This window comes from Bactrocera oleae, chromosome 2 (genome assembly GCF_042242935.1).
Source record: "Bactrocera oleae isolate idBacOlea1 chromosome 2, idBacOlea1, whole genome shotgun sequence".
Lineage (NCBI taxonomy): Eukaryota > Metazoa > Arthropoda > Insecta > Diptera > Tephritidae > Bactrocera > Bactrocera oleae.
This window is the reverse complement of record NC_091536.1, coordinates 74,343,232-74,366,219: the sequence shown is the minus strand read 5'-3', so window position 1 is coordinate 74,366,219 and position 22,988 is coordinate 74,343,232. Positions and strand designations below refer to the sequence as shown.

At 35.1% G+C, this 22,988-nt stretch overlaps 2 protein-coding genes across 15 annotated transcripts in view; one reads left to right on the top strand and one right to left on the bottom strand.

Moving 5' to 3' along the window:
* Calx (sodium/calcium exchanger 3) overlaps positions 1-22,988 on the top strand; it is a 117,689-nt gene that overhangs the window by 9,716 nt on the left and 84,985 nt on the right. For 2 of the 14 annotated variants that reach the window (XM_070105668.1, XM_070105669.1), the window contains exons 1-3: positions 10,679-10,810; positions 11,322-11,805; positions 19,539-22,891. In XM_070105668.1, the coding sequence (XP_069961769.1) occupies positions 20,886-22,891 (2,006 nt within the window). In that variant the 5' untranslated portion in view covers positions 10,679-10,810; positions 11,322-11,805; positions 19,539-20,885. Of the gene's footprint in view, positions 1-4,438; positions 4,529-10,075; positions 10,321-10,677; positions 10,811-11,321; positions 11,806-19,538; positions 22,892-22,988 lie in introns of those variants that run through there. The other 12 variants (XM_036358590.2, XM_070105661.1, XM_036358584.2 and 9 more) reach the window with 11 other exon arrangements.
* LOC106616066 (sodium/calcium exchanger Calx) lies at positions 1,800-19,923 on the bottom strand. The gene is made up of 9 exons (XM_014232530.3): positions 19,902-19,923; positions 5,209-7,168; positions 5,047-5,138; positions 4,309-4,457; positions 4,128-4,224; positions 3,908-4,060; positions 2,938-3,096; positions 2,679-2,850; positions 1,800-2,150 (listed from the first exon to the last, which is right to left on the bottom strand). The coding sequence occupies exons 1-9, from the start codon at positions 19,921-19,923 to the stop codon at positions 1,946-1,948; spliced, it is 3,009 nt and encodes a 1,002-aa protein (XP_014088005.2). The 3' UTR covers positions 1,800-1,945.

The window sequence follows — 22,988 nt, the reverse complement described above, 5'->3', positions numbered from 1 at the left end:
TACATTGTTCAGGGTACAATTACCAAGTTTCTGAACTCTTTGTTAACTTAACAAACAGCCAAAGCTATAAAACAATCTGCTTCATTCCTTATAAATTTCTGCACAGCAAATAAATACATAAATACAGGTCTACACAAATCTTTCTTGTAATCATTACTTGAATTATTCCTAGTCTTTCTCTTTGGATGAAATTAGTAATCGGAAAGGTCATCTAAAAAAGAATTTGTGTTCTAAACTCTCCTTATAGGTGTATTTATTAAAACTACTTTCGAATTCTAATGTAGATTTTGTAAAAGTAAAATTGTTCTACAAAAATGTGCTAAAAAGTTTTTAGCCTAGTCAGGAACATGTGGTTTATTAGGTGGTAAAAAAAAGGAAAATCTATCCCTGCGCAACTTCAGCGGACGGTAAAGATGTCATGCAGCTGTTTGGCTCAAATTTGTGCGAACTGTGTTAAATTAGGCCTTATCTATGGGGCTTGGAGACAGGTAAGGCTGGGGTTTATCCCGAAGATCGGTAAGAGTTCTCATGTGAATATCAAGGATATCAAGCCTACTATCATCTCCTCGTTTTTGTTAAAGACGCAGGAATAGCTTATGGACCTTCACATCAGAAGCAGCAACCCAGAGACGTGATATTGGGGGCTTAGCATGCCTACAACAAAGGCATGTTGGTAGACACTGCTCTGCACGCCGCTGTGTCATGGCTGAAGGGAGTCCTCATGCATAAGAAATATGCGGTGGGAAAGTTCCTCTACATTGAGGGAGCATTCAACAATGTGCGGTCGAAAGCAGTCATTAGTGCTCTGGATAGGTTTGGGATAGGAATACACTTCAAGCATCTCATATACTTGTATTGTCTTCTCTGTGACAGAATAGTCATGGCGGAGTTAGGCAATGCGTGTGGACTACGAAAGGTCAATGGAGGCTTCCCGCAATGAGCTCACAGCTAGTAAAGGAGTTCATGACCTCACTAGTTGTAGCATCAAGCTACTTCCATATTCCATTGATATCAGCCGCCTCAATAGATTTGTGGCAGGTTTTAGGCGTTTTGTTTCTATGCGTCGGTCTTTTTGATCCATACCTAGGCGTTCTGGACATCACAATGGACAAGCGTCTCTAGCAGTTTAAATGGGATTATTCCTGGCTGCAAGAGAAATCAGCCTATTTTCATAACTTAATTTAACCAAATTCAAAGGTCAAAACAAATAAAACTAGTACTCTCAATTGCAATTTAACCGTAGCAGCACAAATGATACACCCCTTTCAGAAGTTTCACAAGAGATGGCAACGCCAGAAAACATCGCGAAAATTCGTGACAAATTTTAGAACCGGTATCGAAATGTAAAGTACCGCTATAACAAATATATTACTCTAGATGGAGTATTTGTCAAAAAAAAGAACACACAGACTATTCAGACCATTAACATCTAGTCAAAATCGATATAGCCAAAAATTTTTCTGGGAATTTAGACTGTAATACATGATTAATCTTATCCAATGATTCAATTATCCAAAGCTGAAAATAAGCACTGTTATTGTTCTAATTTACCGCCGATATTTTTCCAAGTGTAGGCTTGAATTCATCGCTGCCTTATGTGAGTCGCTGACTCGTTCCTGTGGCGAACAATATTACCATATATTCTGAAACTTGTACATTTCGACTTGACAAAATCTGGGAATAACTCGATTTTTTACCCACCAGTTACCAGTTTACCATAGCACATTTTGTTATGATTGTATATATTATATATACATACATATATATACATATATAGATTCAACGGAAAAGTCATAACATTTCCATGTTTATATTAAATAAACTTTGTATTTGTAAGAACTAAAAAATCTTATTTTTGTTAACAGTACATCGGTTTTATGCACATAGTTAAGTTATATTCTATTGGTGTTTGTCTGTATGTATATTAGAATTTTTTGTGACCCTTTTAGAAACCTGGAATAATGCCATATGCTTCCACTGTGCTAATTGCTAAATAAATAAACCAAAGTGAAAATAATATAATGCCATGCAGCCACTTAATTCCCACTGGGCCACCAAGCTCTCCGCCTATGGATTCCTTGCGTCGATAGACTATTAACGCGAACCCGATAATCGCTTCTCCCAGATAGAGCACCGTTGAAAAGAGCACACTGCAGTAATATTTAAAAGATTAAAATTGGTTAATATATAATTTTAGTAATTTAGTAGATGAGTGTAATTCAAAGTTTAAGCTTGTCAAAGCTTGCATTATACGAGTTATTGACTTTCTCATAATTTTTTCGGAATATTAAGAATAATTTACTTAAGAATATCGCCAAAATTTAAATTAACAGAATTTCAATTAAGTGTTATTTATTGTACAGCCGAGTGTATCAACAGTATTAAATAAAAAAAAACTTTGGCAATATGTTAAAATAGCATAAGTCAAGCTAAGAAAAGGTTGGCACATTGCTTTCCACTCAAAATTAGTGAATGTCTGTTATCTATCTTTCCACTTATTTCAGCACTTTCTATTACAGGTAACTGATTAAAATAAAATAAAATAGCAGGTTTCATAAATATTCTTCATAATAGCTCAAAAATTTGCCCCTTGACTTAATTTGACTTAAACTACTGAGATATATTTATATATATTATCTCAACGGAACTTTGTTACAAATGTGGTGTTATTAACTTACGATCCCGCGGGTACATAAAATTTAGATCCGTTCATAGCGTGATATATGGCTGCCATAGACCATGCTATACCGATTCCAAGAAACACATTCACCGCATTACTGCCCGTGACATTGCCAATAGCATTATCGGCGGTTTTGTCATGTATGGCGGCCACTTTGCTGGCGAATGTGTCTGGCAAAATGAAATAATAAATAAATATGTAGTGAAAAAATTCAGAAAGCGAATCATAGAAAAAGACCGCTGTTATTAATCGATTACCTGGTAAACTGGTGCCTAATGCTACTAAACAAATTGCTGTAACCGAATCTAGTACACCCAATGTGCAACCGAAGTGAGATGAAACATCAACGAGCACGGTAGTACAAATTGTTATCAGGATGATCGAAATAATGAAACGCGGATATCCATTCCAGATTTCTAAAAATATAACACAAAAAATAATGCTAAATCATTTTATATATAATGTACGAAAACAAAGTAAGCTCGTAATATTTTTTCACGATAAAAATACCATTTTCGGCTTTTTTGTTCGACCTTAATGCGTAAGTTATGTGACTGATCGCCAACGAAAAAAAGAGGCACCATATACGGACTATTAAGGATAGCCCTAACTGAGCCCAGAAAACTCGTTTAGTTGGATTTAATGTTTTAACAAAGTGTCTTGAAACTATCACGTCATTTGATTTCAATTCCCGCTAGTCTACTTATGAGCCTGAATATGTAAACTATAATGAAAAGAAAACAAGAAATGATTCTCATTCGTCTTTTTTCGAGCAACTTCTAAAATTAGAATCTAGTAAGACTTTTAATAAAGAACCTATTGGGCTATAACGAATTAAAACCTCAGCAACCAGAGAAAGGTAAACCTTGCTGAGAGCAAAGAGCCAACTAGGCGTCTCTCCATTTACCTTGAGCCAGAAGAGTCTTCCGAATGCGCAAGTGCTACTGGTAGTTGACCAAACTCACTAAACTCATGTCAGGCTTAAAAACCTAATAAACCGAAGGAAGATATCCAACCTGCTCAAAGTATATTTATAGTGAAACTAAAGTGCATAGATTTTCAAACCAATCAGCCTTACCAACTGTTGGAAGGTGTAAAAAAGAAGCTAGAAAACAATTTATTCGCCGAAACCGATTTATAAAATAATTATAAGTCGGAGAGTGTATGACGCACACTGCTTCATTGCTAGTGAGCGAGGGTAATGTTAGTGATTCAGCTACAACTTACTTGCTGGTGGTATTATAGAAAAACAGATTTTCCAAAAAATCGACAAAAAATGCATAAAATATTCGCATCCGCTGGGTCCAGTATTGTCCTCGTCCTCATCTTCCTCATATTCAATATCATCATCAGCATCGTCTACGTATAGTCCTCCACCACCTGAGAACGGGAAATAAAAACTAATAAAAGTAATATATTCAATGAAATTGAATGAATTGATTTAAACCTGAAACTGTCATGGCGTCCAAAAATTGCTCCTTCCACGAGGTGGTACCAATCAGCTTTGACGCATTCGCTGTTTGAACCAGCCTGTTAACTGTTTGCTATAAAATAGAACATGTTATATAATATTATACTATATACACTTCTTGTTATATGTAGTTTCTGCCTCTCAAATGATAGCTTACTTTGAATTCTTCACTTTCTGTAATGCGACATTGTATTTTTGATATATCTGCCAATTTCGGAAGACCTGCCAAAAGAATATTATCTCGAAAAGTTCTTTCATCCTTAGGCTTTTGTTGAACCTCTCGTACTCGAAGAAGGAGTGGATCATCTGTTAAAATTAAGTGAATACAGTTAATATTTAGTAATCAAACTACCGGCAATAAAAGTTTTAATTCGAGTGTAAGTGCTCTAAGTTCAAGTGAAAAAGTTTCAGTAGTACTGAGAGCTTTATTGCTTAAATCGTAACCTTTTAATATTTAATGCAAACGACTATAATATATAGTATTCTATTTTAAAGAAACGTTTATAATTAAAACAAATTCGTTCCGCTTACAACACTATATTATATCATAAGACGATTTACAGTTAAATATTAACATGATCCCGATTTATTATCACATATCAAACCATCAATCATCAGCAACGGTATGGAGCAAGTGTAAATGATGGTAAAATGACAAAAGCAGTGAGTTAAAGAAGAGATAATGCTTGTTCGAATCGTGTGTTGTAAACACGGTGGCGTCAAAATCAAAAACATAGAGGTTATACCAAATTTGAACAAGTCAAAATGCGATTATAAGTGTTGTAAAAACAGTAGGATTTAAAGTTTAGAGTTGATTAAACTAGTTAACATATTGTATATACTATTATGTAATACTTAGTTGTAAAGCAATATACATACTTGTGTGTGCACTTACCTTCTGATACTCTTGGTTGACCAAGGTACACTTCGAAGAAAACATTCTTTTCAAAGCAGTGCTCTTCAATGATTTCGATTTCTATAGAAAGCCTGCGACAGTACAAAAATACCAAATCTCCATGCATATTTCTATATATATGTATATAAGTAATTTACTTACTCATGTACCCCATTTTCAAATACCAGTTCTCCTTTCACATCCATATATTCCTTTCCCGATGTTGCGGTTTTCGCTTTGGTGTAATAAGGTAGAATAATTTTGCAACGAACGCCCGAATAACGTTTCACTTTCACTTCGTAAATGCCTACATTTTCGGGTATAATATGTTCTTTGTCTTTGAATTCGAAAATGCCACAATGATCATCGTCTAAAATCATGATGGTCGCTACTTTGGGTGTGATGATTACAGCATCATCGCTGGGATTCTTGAGATGAACATAAAAATGTTCGTCTTCTTCGAAAATATCGTCATCAACAATAGATATTTTTATTATTTGCACTTCAATACCCGGTGGAAATTCGAGTACACCACTTACGGGAATATAATCTGAGCCAGCTTCGGCTGTGCCATCTACGGTGTAGTATTCGACTTTGGTGAATTTTGCTAAACTACCCGCACGAATCACATATAGCTCCACATCGCCAACACTTTCCAAGACTGTATAATGACAGGGTTCAAAATACAAACGTGTCTCAAAATCTTCATCAATCTCTGGCTCCTCCTCTTTCCCTTGCAAACGATATACGGCTTTTGCTTGACCAATTTCCACAGCTGCATAATCACGTGCTTTTCTTAACACACCACCGGCACCGGTTAAGCGACGTCCCGAATGTATACGATAGAAAGCTCTCGACTTCGTGCTCACGCGTATTAAATGCTCTTGTGCCATTGCCTGAATCTTTTCCAAATCATATTGCGGATGTTTGCGATATAATTCCTTCAGTTTGGTGATGTATTCACGGCGTTGTTCCTCGAATTCACGCATTTCCGGCGTCTCAATTAAATCTTTAATACTCGAACGTATCGGTTCCGAGTCCCGTTCGGTCGTGTCGATCGAACTCATCACAACGTTCCGTTGATTAACATCGTACGTTTGTTTGTAACATCTCGGACAGAAAAGACGTCGCTCCGTGATATAAGAATGATAAACGAAAATCGGAAAGGATATCAATGTTACTAAAGCCTCCCATATGTCGACAATGTGCGGTGTTACATACTTTGTTATGATACACATCCACACATATGCAAATACCGACCAAGTAGCTGTCACCACAAATACGCGAAAGTGCTGTATTCTGCGCACTTGACCTTTCGGTATGACGACTATACAAATGCCAATAATGATAAATAAGTTATATGCTGCCGAGCCGACGATCGTACCTGGACCTATGTCACCGGCTTCAAAATCCTTCTGAAACATTTCGATTATGGAAAGTAAAATTTCTGGTGCGCTCGATCCTAAAGCCATTAGCGTCAAATTAGCTACAGTCTCATTCCATACATGTACTGTTATGGTTTCTCTCTGACCATGTCTATTGAGTACGGTTAGACGTCTCTCACTAGATGTGATCACCTCAATACCCTCCATAAAACGGTCCGATACAATGGCCACTCCAATAAATAAATAAAGCATTGCAAGAAAGTAAACTATGCCACGAAGTATACGTTCTTCTTGTGATATACCCGTCAAAGGACGCCAAGCTCGTAAGATGAGTCCATCTTTGCATATCATATCAACATGACTTTCATCCTCGTATCGTTGATTTTGGTCTGCTATTGTACGATTAGACGCTTGAGGTGCTTTCGACTTTGGCGCTGCAGGTGTAAATATGGGTACAATTTCTTTCGGTGGAGGTGCTTCTAGCGGTATAATATCATTTACATCTGGCAATGACTTTGCTGTGGGTAGAACATTTATATTTTTTGGCGCCTCTGTATCTGTAGAAGCCAACGGTGGAGGTGTTTCTACTTCTTTTGGTGGCGGGTTTGGCGCAGGCTGAACATCTGGATCTTTTGGCGCCTCTCTATCTGTAAAAGGCAATGGTGGAGGTGTTTCTACTTCTTTTGGTTGCGGGTTTAGCGCAGGCTGAACATCTGGATCTTTTGGCGCCTCTCTATCTGTAAAAGGCAATGGTGGAGGTGTTTCTACTTCTTTTGGTTGCGGGTTTAGCGCAGGTTGAACATCTGGATCTTTTGGCGCCTCTTTATCCGTAGAAGGCAACGGTGGAGGTGTTTCTAGCGGTATAATATCATTTACATCTGGCAATGACTTTGCTGTGGGTAGAACATTTATATTTTTTGGCGCCTCTGTATCTGTAGAAGCCAAAGGGGGAGGTGTTTCTGCTTCTTCTGGCGGCGGCTTTGGTGATTTTGGCGCTGGAAATTGTTGAATATCTGGTTTTTTTCGGGCGGGAAATGATTGGACATCTTTGTCACTGGAGGCCATGCAAATGAGTAAAAATAATAGACCGAGCAAACAAACGCACTTCGCTGATAAATTCAGTTTATAAATCCTGGCTAAGAGTTTCCTTTTCATGGCAATATCTTTATGGGCCAATGCATAAATACTATCCAAATAATTATTGGTTTTGAGAACACTCTTTTGAAAACGCTGATATCACTGGGAATGTGGCGCGTAATGTGGAACGTTATATTTTTACGACTCTAACGGCACTTCACTATTGTTTTGTTTTTAGTTTTGCTTTTTTTTGACATTTGCACTTCAATTGATTTGCTGTGAAAAAATAGTTTCACTTTTTCTAGATCTAAATCGGATTTTTATTTTTTTTTTTATTTCACTTCTTTGAAATTATCGAATTGTCTTTGCAGCAGACTTTATGGCTCATTCTTTAGTTAATTGATAAATCTTAAAACCATATACAACCCATATACACAGGAATGAATATGTTTAAAATACAGTTAACTTCAGTTAGACACACTTCGAAAAACACTAAAAATAGCTTTTTTTAGCAATTTTTCTTTTCAAAAATGCAAAAAATATAGTCGAATGAGTTTCTTTATTACATATGTATGCAACTGCTGACATTTCTAAGGTATGAGTTTTTGAAAGTTTAGCAAGCACTTTAGTTAAAGAACTTATATCATATACGTTCTCTGCTTCAGTGTAATTCGGCACAGACGGATTCAAAGAAATAGATTTTTAGATTGGTTTCACGAATATTTTTATGCCATAATTTGAATGAGTTTGATTAATTTGTATTGGATTTTCTAATGTATAATTGGATCGGCTTGAACTTTAGGGAATTCAACATAAGTTACTATTGTAAATGAGAGAGAATATGGAGAGATATTTGCAACGATTTAAGAGCCTACGATGCTTTTCAAACACTTTTATAATTTGAGTAATTTCTTGATGAATAAAAAGTAACCCTGATTTTCTTGACTGTAGTTGTTTCGCTTAGGTAGATATATTTAAGTGTACAATAGTTGCAGTTTGATCACAATTATGCCGTATTATATTATCCTCCCTTAAAATCAGTAAGAAATCGTTACCATATATACCAAACGATCATTGTTGTACCTATTTCTAGTCTCAAGAAAGGGTCCCTTTAACCACATGTGTATGTATCTAGAAGCCTCTGTCTCTTGCAGAAATTTTTATATATTTTCAAAGGTCCAGAAGCCTTAGATCTCACTGCACACTTCAGGCTCATCACCTTCATTTAACAACACTTAATAACATATAGCTCTTTTGTCCATAAAATAATGCAAAGGTGTCATAGGTAGTAATAAATCTCGCAATTCATTGTTTAGCGTTGCACACTTGCCACCTCAAATCTATTCTGAATGCCATGTTATATTATGCTTTCCTGATTTATTAAATTTTAACGAGGCCTTCGGTTACTAAACCACAGCCTGCTTGGCTTGATAAAATACGTCTAGGACGAAACCAGCTTATGTTCTACTTCTTTTGAACCACAGATAGAAATTAATGAACTATATATAGTGCCTATCTAAATCATACTTTTGATACTGCAACTTTACCAAAATTTCAAAATTTGAGGATATCAGATAGATACAATATGTAATTTGTATGTCGTTGTACTTTCAAAATACCATTTTATATATAAAAAATTCTAGATTTATTTTTAGGCTCTTACTTAGAATAGCAGTAGATATTAATAAATATAGTTCATGATTTTTAAAAGAATATATCGCGATTGTTGAATGTAAGGAAAGCTTAGTCACTCACAGTAATTCAAAGATTTAATTGACAAAAAAACATCTTTCAGATCCCATTAAAGTTTGAGATTTTCCTCCAAATTTTCATTTTTAAAATAAATGAAAATCGCTTAAAAATTATGGATTGACTTTTAATTATTTAAAAATAATTTTGTCAAGACTATTAAAATATATCCTCTTATTTTATATGAGAACTATATTTAGTTCGGCAACCGAGATTCTGCTCGGTGAATAGCCGAATACTCCTTATATAGACAATTACCAATATTCAGATCAACTGAGAACAGCATCCGAATCATATATACAAAAAATACGCAACGCCCTTAAGCTGGACGTCGGTAAAAAGCCACAGAGCTCATTATTAAAGAACACGTGTTTCGCTAGCGGTTCTACCACAAAATTATTTTTAAAATACCATCAAAATGTAATGCTGTTAAAACAAAGCGAGAGCGTTTTAACGTAAAAAAAATTTCAATACAATAAAATTTTATCATCTATTCTATCTACCTATTCATAAATAATCGGTTGGTAGTCAAGTAGGAACCCCCCACTCCACTAATTGTGTGGAATATCAATGCGTATGTCCCACATACGTACTGTAAATGCGTACAAAAAAAAGCTTCTGCATTGTGAAACATGCTTATTTTTATATAAACCAGAAAAATAATGTTTATGGACTGTATGCTTGTCTAGAATCTAGAAGCATGCTTTTGAATGCAATTTCACTCACTAACAAACATCTAAACTTTTATAAATAACTGCATAATCTTGTTGTGTATTTAAAAAAAAAGAAGAGTTCTCTTAAAATTTGTTTTCACTCAGGTCTTTCACTCCAATCAAAAACATCATTTCTAAATCAAAAGTATTGAGTAAAACAAATTGTAAATGTAAAGTCAATATGAATTTACTAAAAGGCATTGTGGCACACAGAGTTCCCTACACTACTAGTATGATCGCTATGATAAGGCGAAGCACATACTGCAGTGGCGGAGAGACCATGAGTGAATGAGCACCTAAGAGTACCGAGGCAGCGGTGCTGGTTTCACTCAACGAAATTCAATAAGTCTGTACGTAAAAAAGATTTCTTCCAAATTTCAAGAAAACCATATCTTTATTAGTGCAAATTTTTTGGAAAAATTTTTGAGGTTTCCTTCTACAGCCAAGGTAAGCTCTAAAATATTTCAAATTGAAAAAAAAAATTTTTGAGCGTTAAGTCCTGAAATAGTCGTACAAATGGGTAAACTGTCTCCCTCTCTACCCACAATTTTTGCAGAAGTTAAGAACACAATCAAAATTGCGTCAGTTCAGTGAAAGCACGTCTTCTCTATAACGCAATTATAGACCCTGCTATCGCTGGTGTAGCGCGCATTAGTACGACAACGGCACTAACGACTCATCACATTACGTTAGGTACTCATAGAAGAGACGACTTCGAGCTACCGTGAATTACCACTGCACTCATTACAATTAGTTCGAGTGCGTTGTTTCGCGGGTCGCCATCGGACAATTCGTCGGCAAACATATGTGAGCGTTCTGTTATATGGGGTAGCTAAAAATGTAAAATACAACAAAAAATAAAAATAATTTATTTAAATGTAATGTAACATGTGGTGCAACGGTTCGTTATTCTGTCGTGTGGAACTGTTATAAAGATTGTGAAAATAAATATATAAAAATTGTATAAAACAAATTGCAGTAGGAGAAAAAATAATAAAAATTAAACGAAAATAAAATATAGAAAAAAATATAATATCAGAAAAAAAATTTGTAAATAGAAAAATACATTAAAATATTTGATAAAAATATATGTATATATAATCCATAATTTCTGTTTCATAAGTGCTGATTAAGCGCAAAGCGTGAAGAGCGCCTATTAGATTTGTGCACCACAATCTGCGAATACGATAAATGCAAGCACATTTAATATACAATTCCCAATAGTTGTTGTTTTTTTTCTTCACTTTTGTTGTTTTCGTAAAAAAATTTCTTGAAAATTCTCTAAAAAAATTTATTAATTTTGCTGATACTATTTATTATATTTTTTCTTTGCATGTGTGCATTTATGCAGATGTGTGGAATATATTTTAGGTCCTCGGCACTATTTATAAATAAAAATTAATTATAAATCGCACGAATAAAATACTGTGGTTACTAATAATTGTGTTCACGTTCTCGCAGTCGTCCCCTTTGTATTCCGCTTAAAAAAGAGAAATCGCATAATACGGTTACCTTTAAACCGACGTTAAGAGGAAATCAAAACAACAATAAAAATATTAACAAAAAGTTATATTTCTTGTTTCAAATATTTATTTAAAAATTTTAACGTCTTTGGTTCTGCTTTGAGCTACTTTCCTCGTTTATGTCGACGGCTCTCAATCGGTCTCGTAGAAACATCAATTGCTCCTGCTCCGCAATGCCATCATACAACTACAAACCGTATAAGTTATATTTGAGGAATGTGTAATTCAACAAAAAAAAAATTATTATTTATAAAAATATCTTCCACACTGGGCTGCGAAGAGTTTTGCTAAGCGATTAATTAAGATTTTAATGTGAGTGCGCTCGTATCAATGGATAAAATGTCTCATCAAATTATGAATATATACTACTTACAAGTATATGTATGAAATCAAAATACAAATTCATATTATTCAAAATTAGTTTAGTGTTGTAATTAGAAAGTAATTCTATAATATTTGAATATTTCTAAAAAAAAAGATAATTTTTTAAGAAATACATTATTAAATATGATTGAAGAATAATTTGAAATGTGTTATTAATACATGATTATTAAAAAGAGTGGTTTAAATTGTATTGTCTGAGAATTTTATTAATTCAGCATTGATTGACAGCCATATACATATCAATTAAACAATTTTCTTGCTATCATGAGTTCAAATTACGAACAATCTCTCGACAAAACCTGTTTCAATATCTCTCAGTGAATTAAAATCATCTTTCACTGATCCTTTTTTTCATCAGTTTTCGAGGTATCGATCTGAACGTTTCTCCCTAAGAAGCTGCTCATATGTTGGAACCGCCGATATCGGATCACTATAGCATATAGCTGCCATACAACCTGAACATTCGGAATCAAGTACTTGCATTGGAAACTTTTTCATTTGACTAGGTATCTTAACGAAATTTGGCCTGGATTATTGCCTAGTATCAAAATGAAGTTCTCGTAACGAATCTTTTTGTGTTTTTGAAGGATATTATAGCAACCGGTGCAATCGTTTTTTCTTGATTATTATTTTTTTAATCACTTAGTGAATTAAAAATATTTTCACTGATGCTTAGAATTTCATTGAACTAGAATAGGGTTACATACGAGAATTATCAAAATCTTCAAACAATTTGTAATGAGAATGGAAAATGAAGAATTTACAGCAGGAAATATTTTTTGCGTACTTATAGGTTACCGTAATCTGACTTACTTCTCTTACTTTTTCTCATATTTACTTTTTACATTTTCTACTTTTCCAATTCATATCAAACGACAACCGTTAATTTTAGCCATATCATAAATCGACGTGCTTATTTTATGTCTAATTGATTACTTGGAGTGTTGTATTTCTTCCTCCAACAAATAAGGCATATTTTGAGAACTAAATGGAAATAAGTATCGACATAGTTAAAGTTCTACCTAGAAAACACTTGAAAGAAACAATAATGCAAAAAAATAGTGGAAGAGTGTGCGAAGTAATTGATTCTGTATTATAGATACAGATATAGATAATAGATAATATTTACCAAAAATGCAACAATGAAGGAATTCAAAGAATAATATACTTAAGCTTGTTTTCATAATTGCCTAAATTTTTTTAGTAAGAAATCTTGTTTTATAAGACATTTCGAACGTTCCAGCAGCTTTGATCGAATTCGTTGACTAACAAAGAATCTGAAGAGATAACTGTCTTATAAGCTATCATTGAAGAATTTTTATAAAAAAAAAATATTTTTTACGTCATACCCGTATAAGCTATTAAAATAAAGTATTTTCATTCATAAAATTTCATTAGACGCACACTCTTCCTAATATTTAGCATACCACAAACATTATTTTATAATAGCCTTAATTAAAAACTCTCATATTTATAGCTTATGTACGTGGCTTGCAACAGACGTAGTCTTTAATTACACTGTTTTATTCGGAATTGTGATTAAATGTTAGTCATCTGTTATGATACACTGGGATTGTTGAAGACAGCAATGAAAATTATTTTATTAACATACACATATTTACATATACATATATATGCATGTCTGTGTATATTATCTATTTCTATCTATATGATAAACATATATTCTTAGTTTAATTTAGTATGATACTTTTTAGAAAACCGTAATTACAAATTAAGAATGCTCTCTTCAATTCAAAATTAAGATGAAAATCGCTTGTACAACATTATTGAGCAAAAAAAGGTTTTAAAAATCGCTTAGGCCAAGTCGATTAAATACTCTGGCAAAATGCTATTTCTTACCTGTTTTCCTTGAGGTTTGAAAAATAATTTACTGGCACCTAGTATCTTGTGGGTTGGAATCAGAGAATCAAAGTGAATAATTTTTATAGGATATATATTTTATACAATATATATTAATGAAGTTGTTTACTTTTGGGATATTAAATAGGTATTATTTTACATGTACAAATGTAAGTGTGTTTTGCTCCAGAATGTGGGCCACGTATTTCATATTTCTTATACATATAACTTATTAGCTATGGGTGATACTATTACGCAGGGTGAGGATTCGCAGTGTGAGGGAAAATATGAGTTCGTTTTCAATAATCATATGTACAATATTTGTGTCAGAAAATTGAAAAGAGCTCATAACAAAGCAAAATAATATATTGCAAGTAGAAAAAAGTAATATTTTCAAATTATATACAGAAGTGTATTCTAGAGAGTTCTATAATATTTTTGAGACCATTGCTAGCTGCTAGGCCAAGCTCTTCCAGTAATACCTCTTGATGTTTTAATTCTATACTAATTGAGATTTCATCAGAATATTTTGTCTGGTTGTCCCGGAGGTCACCTGCCATATCATGGGCACTTTTCTAGAGAACGGTCGTCTTATATTGTCAAATGAGTCTTGTTTTACTAATAATTTTTTAGCTTATGCTTTTTGTTACTATTGCAGCTGTCATAAGTATGTCTCATTAATATAAAGCTACAGTGGAAGATAATAAAAATAGACACAATGCATTAAAAGTGTACTTAGCTTGATGAATAATACTAGGCTTATGACATAAAGAGTAAGAAATTTAAGACGAAATGACATCAGTAGAAAATATTTTTACACTTTTTCACAGTCAATTGCGCATCAATGCTTGCTCATATCTGGATTTGAGTCGTAACGCAGATTTAAGTAAAATTAAAAATAAAGTGACGCAAACTAGCATTATACTGTTAGAAATATATGCAAAAGTGTATACGTACCTATTCCACATATATAAATATTAGTTAATAGTTGTTATTGCAGATGGCTTCACCACATTTACACCTCAGTAATGCAACAATTTTTATATCACTTACCCGCACATTACACAGCGGACACATCACGCCCAATTGTTTATACCCAACTCATTTGTTGCACACCTTGCACATTCCATAGATCGTTTACAAATTCATAGTGTGTATAGATGTTGTTAACATTGCTGTATATATAAAGTTCATTTATCAGCCCTACCAAACCTCAATAGCGTAATCTTATATTATAGGTTGTTCGACGTGCAGTTAATGGTACTTAAATTTCAGCAGGAACGTTAGCTTGTACTTCTTCAAAGAGAAGTGTGATATAAACTCTAACTAAGCAACAAAAACATATGATACATACTTTAATTGCATTAACGAACTTTTTGAAACATCCCTTCACCATTTGCACCGAGTTTTGATCTCTCAGTTTATAAAGAGGATCTCCCAAATGTAGGCAACATACATATGTATGTTATCTTATTTTTAGCTATACAAAAAATTTAAGGGTTATATTTTCTATAGGTTTGATATTCCATATTTCCATAGCAAATAACTTATTTCTTCAATATTCTCAAACACGAGTTAATATGGGTCTATAACTATATTCGTGAGATTCGCCAAGAGATGGCGTAATTTGGTTATTATTTCATTTCTATCTATGACTCCATAGTAAAGCTCTGTATTTGGTGAGATCAGAGAGGCGTGATATATTATGAGCTTCTAAAATCGGGTGAAACCATTAATGCAGAACCCTACCGAAAACAGGTCATCAAATAGAAGCGAGCGATTGCCGAACAGTCGCTAATATTTGCGACTAGACACGATGTAATAATTTTCCATCATGACAACGCTCGGTCTCTTGTTGCAAAACCGGCTAAACACTATTTGGAAAACTGCGGCTGGGAAACTTTGCCTCACCCGCTTAATAGCGTGACGAGATTAGTCGATTTAGCCATGCCTGTCTGTCTATCCATCAGTCTCTTAGCTTTTGATATATCGGTCTAAAATTTTGCACAAGTCTTTTTCTCACCAAGAAGCTGCTCATTTCGTAGGATCGCCGATATCGGACCACTATAGCATATATCTGCCATACAAATTGAACTATATGGAATGCTTTTTCATTTGACGAGGTATTTTCAAAAAATTTGGCAGATATTGTTATCTAAGGATCGGACTACTATATGTTCGCATACAACATATGTATCTGCCACACAACTAACTGATCAAACTCAAGTCCTTGTATGTTGCACAGAGTATAATAGTTTTGTTCACCTAATGGTTGTTTGTATCACCTAAAACTAATCGAGATAGATATGGAGTTAAATATATATATATATATATATATGTTATAAATTATCAGGGTGACGAAGCATCCGTTTATCCGTGCAAGCCTTAGCTTGAGTAAAACTTAGATATATTAATAAAAATTGGTACATATGTTCCTTGGCACCCAAGATGGGTTTGGTATTGCAGATGGGTGTATTCGAACCACTGCCATGCCCACAAAACGCGATTAAATGAAAAGCTATAAAGTATCACAACTAAGCACTAAATTAAGATACACACCGCACCGCCCACTTTTAGGTGAAATCCTTTATCTCAGAAACTACTTAACATATTTCAATCAAAATTTATTTGTGATGTTACATACTGTAAAAATAAGCGAAATCGGGTAACAACCACGCCTACTTCCCATTAAACACAACTTTAATTTCCGTTTGATTTTTTCCCTTTCCAGTATACAAGTAGTACAAATCAAACATCAGTGAAGTTATCAAAATAAAACTTTGCATAAAAGGTATTGTCGAAATCGGAATATAACTTTTCAAATACACAGACATCAATCTGTGAATTCTAGTATTGAAATTCGGGGAGAATATATGCCCTTGTGCAAAAAATCGTAAAATCGGGTCAGTACTTCTCGTATCCCCCCTTATGCCTAATAAATATTTCCGGTTATCTTTATACCGTATCTATCGGTGAATATGTAAGAAACCTTAATGTAATTTCGAAAGAATCTTTTTTTAATAATAGTGTATCTTCTTGCCTGTGATCGCATGCAATACCTCCTACTTTTAATTAAAATATATACGAAAATCCAGTCTACTTTAGCTTGCGAGAGTATAATATATTCGGTTACACCCGAACTAAGCCCCTCCTTATTTGTTTTTTATTTATCTAGGCATTTTCATGAAATTTGGCAGAGATTATTACTTAAGACTTATCTACATTGTTCAGATCGGACAACTATAGCATATATTGGGTGTATCGTGCGGTTTTCTAAGATAGGGCTCTACTAGTATTATTTCGCGTCGTTTTCAGTAGATGTCATTTGTTTTAGCGTGAACAACAATTTGTTTCATTCATTTGAAAATGTCGAAATTTGTACCAGATAAAGTGCTTTTGCGGGGAGTTCTTCTTCATTACTTTAACATGAAGAAAAGTGCTACCGAAAGCCATCGTATTTTATTGGACGTTTATGGTGACCATGCTTTAGCCGAACGAACGTGCCAAAAGTGGTTTGCATGGTTTAAAAGTGGAAATTTCGACTTAGACGGAGAAAATAAGTCATTTTTGCATCGGATTGTCACTGGCAACGAAAAATGGATTCATTATGATAACCCAAAGCTCAAGAGATCGTATGTGAAGCCCGGCCAACCATCGACATCCACGGCAAAGCCGAATATCCATGGTGCCAAGGTTATGCTATGTATTTGGTGGGACCACAAGGGTGTGCTCTATTATGAGCTATTGAAATCGGGTCAGACGATCAATAGGGACCCCTACCGAAAACAATTGATTCGTTTGAAAAAGGCCATCGCGGAAAAACGACCAGAATATGCGACCAGACACGAATCAATAATTTTTCATCATGATACGCTCGGCCACATGTTGCAAGGCCAGTTAAAAACTATTTGGAAAACTGTGGGTGGGAAGTTCTACCTCACCCGCCTTATAGCCCAGACATAGGACCTTTCGATTACCACTTGTTCAGATCAAGAAATTTGTTTATTATTCAAGTCATTGCTACAATTTCGGAAGGTATTGTTCAGATCAGTTCGGTATAGCTAATAGCTGCCAACTGACCGATCAAAATCAAAACAAAAAAATTTTAATGTGTACCCTTTTAGGCTATAAAAGATTCACCTGTAACTTAACATCTCATTTGCCTTCATATACATAGATATATTTCTAAATCGGCTGTTGTGTTTTAGGTGCATGCGAGTGAAATGATTTTTATTTATATTGCATTTTCCAATATAAACTCGTTTATATGTAAGTGCATATGTTTGTTAAGGGCATACCTCTAAATTAGCTCCAATTCGCGATCTGTAAACAATACGAAATTATAAATTAGTTTAGTTTTTATTCTAAACTAGTTTCCACCATCCGCAAGCATGTGTATCCATATACCTCTGTCTATACACATACAGTAGCATTTCTGTGTGCCGTTACCCTTGTGTTCATAAATTTTGTTTACACTATCACTGTCATGTAATAATTAAGAAATCATTATTGATGCTCGATTAGCTGAGAAAATAATAGAGGCAAGAGGTTACTGGACGGAAACTAAAAGCGATTTGCACTGCAGATAAATGCGGATAAATTCAGTAATTTTTTAGAAAGGGAAAAATTACAAAAAGAAAATCAAAAGAGAAATAAAAGAAAGGGAAAGTTTTTCGAGGTACTATAATTATCTTAAGGGTTGATATATACATGTGTACATATATACTTTTATAAGTGGTTTGTATTAGGTAGCATATCAGCCATAGTATAAGTATCTCTGGCAAGAAAGTTTATAATATTTTATAAAATTTATTCAAAAAAGATTAAAAATTGATGGCCTTACTGAAAAATTAAATTTATTTTTGATACTTATTTAAAATATTAAAAATTTTTTTTAACTACTTGTATATGGCAAATTTAAATAAAATGAACTTATTAATTATTATTGAGCTTTCCAAAGAAGACTAGGACAATACTAGTACAAATAAAATTAGTCTTACTTCAAGTATTAAACTTTTTCTGTAGAATATAATATACTCGTACACAAGATATTGATTCACAAACCCGTATTGACAGAATTTTACTCTCTAAGGAAATACTATAGATCGGAGAGTAAATATATCCTTTCTGGATTTAAAGATATAATATTGAAACTGGCTAAAGTGAAATATATATATATATATTTTTACAGAAAACTCCAGGGATGCGGTTAATAGTTATTTGATAGATTGGTTAGGTTATCAATTCACTCCAGCGTTCTAACGTTAGTTGGGTTCGATTGAAACAAACCCAGATTTTTTCCATCTAATAACAAGGAATTTTGTAGTTTAGGATTAGTAGTAACAACATTATTATCAAGAAATTTGTTTATTATCCAAGTCATTGCTACAATTTCGGAAGATATTGTTCAGATCAGTATAGCTAATAACTTCCAACAAAACTGACCGATCAAAATCAGAACAAAAAATGTTTAAGGTGTACCCTTTCATACTATAAGAAATGCACCTGTACATGGTATTGTAGTAGGTTAGATGAGATTGGATGCAATAAGAATAAGTAAGATTATGGGAGATTTTTTGCACCTTTGTAATTTCAAAAACACCTAAAGATACATCGAAACTCTCATATACAGAAAGCCAAGGCAGCCGGAATTTGTTACAAATATGCCTTGACGATTGTTAGCGTTTTTGATTACAAAAAGTACCAGTTATTACATCAAATGACATATTATTTTGAAAAATTCTACAAGTTTTGTCATATTTCATCTCAATCAGGATTCAATTCTCTCTCTTTACTTTCAGAACGACCATAAATTAAACAACCAAACCAATGGCAACACAACAACAGCGATGCTAGTCTTTCAAACACGGACAAAGCCAAGCGCCGATCGCAAAAAAAACTATACTACGAAATGTTAGAGTGTGTTTAGAATAACTTGAAACGAAATTATATAATTAAATTCTTTCAAATTCTTTAAACTAAAATTCTAATCGCAAAAAGTCATTGTTATACCTACGAATCATAAAAAGTAAAAATTTTTCATTAAAAATCTAGCTGTGTAAAGAGCAAATATACACCTATACTACATTAAAAAAGCCTACAAAACCAACAACTATGCAGCTTCGTAGTTTAGTGCAGCACAATTCGCACAGTAGAACGATTACAGGCAGTCGGTGAAGCGCACATGCTTTATTAGTCCAAAAATAAATTTAAATTTAAATCAAATATATATATATATATATGTATATGTATAAATATTTTTATTAAGTAGAAGCAGCATTAGAAGCGTTATGCAATAAAAAAAAACTAAACAACAACACATATTGACATATATATAATCGATATACACACACCCTTAAGGCAAATAGCATAAATAAAGTAATTGTAATCATAGCATTAGTTAATTAAAACGAAAGGGCAAATTCGAGCGCTAACTAGTACGCAAAATACTTTACAAATACATACATATACATAAATAGCAACAAAGCACGAGCTTCCTAGTAGAGACCTCAGCAATTAAGAAAATATGAAAAGCGAAAATTAACACACAACAAAAAGCGTAAAAATATTCAAACAACAAAGTACACATATTCATTGCGTCACATGCAGTTTTGTACATAAATCGAAAGAAAGCTGAAATCTGACAGCTGCAAGGCATCATATAAGCACAGAACCGCATTACATAACATATTGACATAGTGAGTAAGAACCATCAGCTTGTAAGATAAACTCACGTAATCACGCTTCAATTGACAAACTGAGCGCACGCTTAATTTAGAAAGGAGTAGCAACGCAATCATCAACTTCAAAGCTGTAGTGAGCCGACGCGCACAGCATCAACAATTGCCGACACGCCTACAAAGCCACCCACACATATACACAGCCACGAAACAGTTATTGAACACACTCGCTAAAGTCCAAAGCAACCGTCCAATTTGCGAGCCACAACGGTGTCAACGAAATACAACCCACCAAACGACGGTTCAAGTTGGTGTAGTTGAGTTGGCACGATCGATTGCGAGAGCTTTACGCAGCATTACTTCACTTATGGCGAAAGATCGTGTCCGGAGCGTTTAAAATTTGCAAAAGAAACTTCAACACCAATACGCAAACGAAGGAAGAAGAAGAAAAGCACACGAGCACAAAAAATGGCGCTAATTATGGTAAATAGACAGCGATCCAGTCGCGATTGCACTATTTTGGCGATCTTCTGTCTGCTCTTGGTGTGCACAACAACGCTTAGACTTGTCTACGGCGCTGAGACGCCGAACAACGGTAGCATCAATAATTTGGATGCCGTTGGCAACAAACCAAATGATGATAAAGTGACTCGTAATACGGACGTGGCGGGGGCAAACTCGGACGTGAGTGCTGTTGCTAAAGCCGGCGGTGCCGGTAGTGGTGGTGGAGGCGACGTGGCAGACGTTGGCGGTGACACACCGAAAGCAAATCAGAATAATAATAATGATGCTGTTGGTAGCAATGATAACGGTGTTGTTGATGGTGATGATGATGATGATGATAATGGTAATGCTGATGATGCTAATGATGGCGATAATGTTACCGCCTTGTCGCAGCACAGCGGCAGTTCATTGCAATGCAAAGACGGTCTGGTGCTTAAAGTTTGGATGCCAATTGACAATGTGAGTACCGGCGATCGCGTTGCGCGGGGCCTTGTGTACTTCCTGGCGATGACGTATTTGTTCATTGGCGTTTCAATTGTGTCAGATCGTTTTATGGCGGCGATTGAAGTGATCACGTCCAAGGAGAAGGAGGTAGTTATCAAGAAAAAGGGCGGCGAAACACAGGTGGTTGTGGTGCGCGTCTGGAACGAGACCGTTGCCAATTTGACGCTGATGGCGTTGGGTTCCAGCGCGCCGGAGATACTCTTGTCCGTTATTGAAATGTTTCAGAAGGGTTTTGAAGCTGGCGATTTGGGTCCGGGCACAATTGTCGGCTCGGCCGCTTATAACCTATTTGTCATTATTGCCCTTTGTATTGCCGTCATACCGAATGGTCAAGTGCGCAAGATCAAACATCTTCGGGTATTCATTGTAACGGCCGCTTGGTCTCTGTTTGCCTACGTTTGGTTGTACTTGATCTTGGCGCAGATTTCACCGGGGCGCGTCGAAGTCTGGGAGGGTCTATTGACATTCATTTTCTTCCCCACTACCGTGCTGACGGCTTATATAGCCGACAGACGTTTGTTGATTTATAAATATCTTGACAAGAACTATCGCATGAATAAGCGAGGCGTTATTGTGAGCGCCGAGGGCGACGCCGTACTTGAGATGAATCGTCATGAAAGCATCAAGGAGCTGGCCGAGAATGAAGAGATGAAAGACTTCGAGGATGCACGACGTGAATACATTTCAACGCTGAAAGAACTGCGTAAGAAGTACCCACAAAGCGATCTGGAGCAATTAGAAATGATGGCACAGGAGCAATTGATTAATCGAGGCCCCAAATCACGCGCTTTCTATCGCATACAAGCCACCCGTAAGATGATGGGCAGCGGCAATATAATGCGCAAAGTGCAGGAGCGTGCTCTCACCGATCTCAATGAGGTGAAAGCACAGCTGCAGCGCGTCGAAGTGGAGGCCGAAGACGATGATACGACGGTACGCATCTGCTTCGAGCCCGGCCACTACACTGTCATGGAGAGTTGTGGTGAATTTGAGTTGCGCGTTGTGCGTCGCGGTGATTTATCCGGTTATACGACCGTCGATTATCAAACCGAAGATGGTTCCGCCGAAGCCGGTAGCGATTATATTGGTAAGAAGGGTGTACTCACATTTCCGCCGGGTGTCGATGAGCAACGCTTCAAAATTGAAGTTATCGATGATGATGTTTTTGAACAAGACGAACATTTTTATGTGCGTTTAAGTAATCCGTCGGATCCGGCAATACTAGCTGTGCCAAAAGTGGCCACTGTTATGATACTCGATGATGATCATGCGGGTATATTTGCCTTCAATCAGAAGACGCATGATTTTGCTGAATCTATTGGCACATACGATTTGAAGGTGCAACGTTATTCAGGTGCTCGCGGGAAGGTAATCATACCGTATTGGACAGAGGATGGTACTGGCAAGGCAGGCAAGGACTACGAACCAGTGCAGGGAGAGTTGGTGTTCGAAAATAACGAAACTGAGTAAGTCATAGAAAGTAAAATATAATGAATAAAACATTTTTATATATATGAGGGGTGGATATTTCTTAAAAATAATAAGATTAAGTGATACATTTTT